This window comes from Montipora capricornis, chromosome 13, assembly GCF_036669925.1.
Source record: "Montipora capricornis isolate CH-2021 chromosome 13, ASM3666992v2, whole genome shotgun sequence".
Classification (NCBI taxonomy): domain Eukaryota; kingdom Metazoa; phylum Cnidaria; class Anthozoa; order Scleractinia; family Acroporidae; genus Montipora; species Montipora capricornis.
In genome coordinates, this window is record NC_090895.1 from 42564885 (window position 1) to 42569884 (window position 5000).

The 5000-nt window shown below is 39.5% G+C and overlaps 1 protein-coding gene across 2 annotated transcripts in view; it reads right to left on the reverse strand.

Annotated features, from left to right (window-relative positions):
- LOC138029274 (peroxisomal ATPase PEX1-like) overlaps positions 1–4855 on the reverse strand; it is a 22893-nt gene extending 18038 nt beyond the window's left edge. Inside the window, exons 1-5 of one of the 2 annotated variants that reach the window (XM_068876989.1) lie at positions 4664–4855; positions 3180–3347; positions 2290–2373; positions 1713–1827; positions 1–6 (exon numbers count right to left, since the gene is read on the reverse strand). The exon at positions 1–6 is cut by the window's left edge and continues 810 nt beyond it. In XM_068876989.1, coding sequence (XP_068733090.1) covers positions 1–6; positions 1713–1827; positions 2290–2373; positions 3180–3347; positions 4664–4765 — 475 coding nt within the window. In that variant the 5' untranslated portion in view covers positions 4766–4855. Of the gene's footprint in view, positions 7–859; positions 1007–1712; positions 1828–2289; positions 2374–3179; positions 3348–4663 lie in introns of those variants that run through there. The other variant, XM_068876990.1, reaches the window with a different exon arrangement.
- Positions 4856–5000: the final 145 nt, after the last annotated feature.

Sequence of the window (5000 nt, forward strand, 5' to 3'; positions counted from 1 at the left end):
GATCAACTGAAAAGCAGTGGAGAATATGATGTAAAACGAGAGTAGCAAGCAGCCACCTGCAAGGAAACAGCTTTTTGAAGCGTTTCCTTCCACTTCTTTTTTTTTAAATTGGATGTAAATTTTTAAACATTTTTAACTAGATTTTTAACTAAGTTAAAAGTTGTAACTAGTTTTTTAACAGTCAATGGAAAAGCAGTATTCATGCCACAAGACCCTGTCAGCAGTCCCTTCCTTCTCATCTGCTGTGCAGATACCAGACTGTGTTTTGAGAGGCCAGACTGTACCTACATGTATGTTACATGAGCTGGTATCCTGGACCTGATCCCTTCTCCATTTTAGTGAATAAATTGCATGCTTTCCATGAACCACATACACCTTGAATCCAAAGGGGAAAAGGGCAACTGCATGCTGTCTGTCAATTGCAACTCACATATCTACATGTACTCTTGTTAAATCCTAAACAGTTTAAAATTAAATGTTATCCTGATTCGTATTCAGCATCTTAACCAGGTGATCTGGTGACGTAACTCGGAGGACTGGGAAGAAACTATTAACGCCGTATCCCACAACCATGCACGGCCTTATTTTCAAATTCAACATGGCAGAGGCGAGGTTAGATCTCGTCGGGTCTACTTGAATGTTCATTTAGTAACAGGAAATGTGGTAGACATAGAATGATCTTTTGAGTTTTGGCAATGGAAATACCGCAGGGATTTTGGAAACAACACTTAAGGCCGCACGTGGTTGTGGGATACTGCATTAAAATTTTTCTTCCCAGTCCTCCAAATTACCTACGTCACTAGATCACCTGGAACATTACAGAAGGGTGATTCTCTAACTTCTCATCACCCTTACCAACCTTTGGGCTGCAGGGATGGTGTAGTGGTGAGAGCACTCGCTTCCCACCCATGTGGCCCAGGTCCAATCCCCAGACTCAGCAACATATGCAGGTTGAGTTTGTTGGTTCTCTACTCTGCTCTGAGAGGTTTTTCTCTGAGTACTCCAGATTTGCATTACTTGTTGGTTTCAGTTGACAGTGTCCCCAGTTAGTGCTCCATCGCTAGAAGACTAGACACTTAAATAAAGTTCTTTTCCTTTCCTTTCCTTGTTCATTTTCAAAGACTTGATGAGAAGAGCTAGGATAACATGGGCCGGATTAGACTTAAGAGCACTTGTCTCATCCAGAGGAAAACCACTCACAGCAGACTAGAAAATGAACAAATGCAACCCACAAATTTTGGATCAACCAAGACTTTACCGAAATTTTCATAATTCTGTGGAATTCATCTTCAAGTGCCAATGGCCAAACTGCATTTGCTTCCACCATCAATCAGCATCTTTGGTTCCTATTGTACATTTCGTACATTGGAACTCTACGTCGATAGAAAGCGATGGGAATCTGTGGGAATCATTTTACTGAAGAATTTCTAAATTCATAATGGTATTCAAACTGTGAATTAACAAAAATGCCAATTCACTTTCCGAAGGAGGAGTTGATCTTCCCACTACATGTATAGTCAGAAATTTGATTGATGGAAGCCAAAACACAGTTTGGTGTTCAGCGCTTAAAGGTAAGATTCTGCAGAATTATGAAAACTGCAGTAAACCAAACCACATTAACTGGAGGCCCTAGAGTGTTCTCATCACTTCTCCTCAAAATTTTAAGACATCAGTATTAAACAAGGTGCGTTGTTCAAAACCATGGAACTCACCAATTTTAACAACTACACACATATGGTTTTGGATCCAAATCGGAAGCATCTGACCAAGAAAGACGACTCTCACTTGATGAAGCAACTGGTTCTCAATGTATCCTGCATGCAGTTCCTAACAAAAAAAAAGTCAAAACTGCTTAACAATACAATACATACTTAACTGACCGCTCCTCATAGGGGCTTTTCAGGATCAATGAAACACAATTAATTAACGAACCGATAGAACAGAAAAACAACAACTGTTGAGAATCTCAACTGGCCAGAGGCAAACTAGTTGGCTATTTACAAGTGCAGCTGGGAATTTGAACCAGGGACTACCAGGAACAAATTCAACCTGTGGTCAGAGCAGGTCTTGAACCCGGGATATCAGGATCTCAAGGCAAGCTTAAGGTATCATCCTCATTTCTTAATTAAATAAGATATGAGGTTGACGATGATGCTGATGATAATGATCCAACACAAACGTCTAGCTTTTAATTCTTTGAAGAAATGCTGTAAGAGGAGATATGACTTTTACACTTGGATATTTTCCATAATAAAGGGAAACTGTTATTATTAATTTCAATAAACTTACTAGGATCTCCCAGTCATCAATGCTGACAGGATCCACACAAATCCGGTTACAGGATGGAATACCAACAACTGGTTCAACAATGACCTATGTGTACGTGTAAAATGACATGTATCATGGAACTCATTAGACCAATTTACCATGAATAGTTGTATTATCACATTGGAGTCAAATTCGGTCTGTAATTATACGAGTGATAACAAAATCGGATGACCACGAAGATTTGCATTAAAAGACTGACTAAGGAGGCAGAAATTGTTCCGAAGATGCTTATTTTTTTCCCCATTTTTTAACTTTTCGTTTAAATATTTATAGTGTCTGGAGTGTAGTACTTCAAAAATTTTTCCCTCATGGTGTATCCACGCGTTTTAGCAGGCCTTTGATTTTTGGCCGATCCAGTTCGGTCCTGGTAACGAATGACGTCAAAGAGGTCTCATCAGAATCATGAGAACATTCACAGCATCCGAAGGGTAACTATCATCCGACATTTCTATAAAGACATGACAAAAAGCTCTAGATTTTCAACAAGACTTGTATTCCTACACTTTTGCATATTTCTTTCTGTAGAGATGCAATCAAGACAGAGCGAGCGATACAAGGACGGCATTAAATTGGAGACCGGAGGGAAAAAGAAAGAGGGGGACACCAAAGACAATGTGGAGAAGGACCGTTGAGAGGGAGATGAAAGAAGGAGGATGGGGTTCGTGGGAAGAAGTGCAGGGCGTTGCGGTAGACAGAAAGACATGGAAAGCTTCTGTGGAGGCCCTATGTGCCACCTGGCACGCGGAGGGTAGGTAACAGGTAACATAAATCAAACGTCTGCTTATAGGAAATTTTTTTTGAAGTACCACACTCCAGACACCATAGATATTTAAACTATATACTGTAATTACCTCTTCATTGTCATCCAATCCTAGTGCATCAGCAAACTTTCTACCAATTTCAATAGTTGATTGTGTTCCTGTCCAAGATTCATATTTCTTCCCGTGAATCACCTCACCAGACCAGCTAGTAAAGGCTTTGCCATTAAGCCATTGTAAAAGAAGAGCAAAGGGCTGACCCTGGAAAGTTTTGAGGAAATTACTCTAAAGAAAAGTATTATAAACTGATAACCAACAGTAGAACCTGCTGGTCTGTAATTAGAGCAATTTAAAATAAGCAAAATTTTAGTGTACCCAATCCTTAAAATCTTTTTTAGGATAGCCCTTTCCATTTTAGAGGTGCAACATGTCTAGACGTTTGGGAAAAATGGAATAAGCTGACCAGTTTAGAAATCTGGCAACCAAACAGGATTGTGACGATACTCAAAAGTATTAATGTTAACACAATTGCTATGTTTGCTAAAATAGCAAACAAATTTAAAACTAATCAAGTGAAGCTATGATCCTCACAGTTATGAACAGAATTTTAGCAATTGCATAAAGAAGCCTGAAAAATTCAGGACTTCAACAGGGTTTGAACCTGTGACCTCTTCATGCCCGTGTGCAATGTAACCAACTGAGCTTTGAAGCCACTGATGTTGGGAGCAGGTCATTTGTGGGTCCAAATGGTCCTGTGATGATATATGAAATGAATTATATATTGAACTGCGGATATGAAATCAAGTGAAGCTAGGATCATAGCTTCACACTCTATATTTCTCAAATGGAAGAAAACAAAGTACAACCATTTTACCCTGGACATTTTTCAATAAAGTTGTATAATACAGCCATCCAATGAAATAAGACATAATTGCCATGACGTATATTTCATTGACAAGATTGACTCCAAACTGCGAAGAAGTTCAGACTGCTGGTCACAGAGTATTTTTAATACATTTTCTGTTGACATAGATCTACAATTATTGTTGGGACAATCAATAATTGATTATTAAAAGCAAGAGAAGCTTCAAAGGCAACATACATGTATGGGCTTGGGGTGGAGGGGGAGATGCCGAGCACTTGAGAGACCGCTATGAGGAAAAGGCCTTCTTGTAAAATGTAAAGTACTTCTTTGATTGAAGCGATAATTTTTGTGCTCGTTCTTGAAGGTGTCCCAAGAAATTCTGGCCGCGATTGTAGTTCCACAGAGGTATCACAATGAAAGTTTAGCCATCGCACTGGAAATTGACTGAAGGCCACAACCGCCCATCCCCTCCGACCAAAAAACAAACCTATTAAAACACAAAACTGTATTGTAATAAAGTAAAGTAAAGTAAAGTAAACTGGCTAGTTCTCGCCACGATCCGATGCCGATCAAAACGAACCAGTCAGTTTATAGTGTGGCACTATTTTTTGTTTTCTTTTGAACTAAATTGTCCGTCGATTTCTTGGGAGCACAAATTAATGAATGTAAATAAAATAGTTTCACGTAATGCATTAATGCGCATAGATCCCACCTGAATTCGTCGTCCTATCGCCTCTGCGAGATCACTAGTTAGGCTGATAAAACAACTTTTCGATGAGTTGGTTTTCACACAGGCTGATCTCACCCGATTCATGTTAATCTATTTACAATTAGTTGAATTTTCCGTGATAAATAATAACTGTGTAAAGTAACGTTGATCAACGGCGGCCGCCATTTTAGGCAAGGTTTGTGGTTACGTTGTATATGGTTATTGTAATATACCCTAGGCCATATCCCGTGCGAGAGTACTCGCTCATCTCAACCTCCGACTCGGTCGGAACTTCACCGCTTCTCTGGTCTTTTTCCCAGTTCGGGTACACACGCCCAAA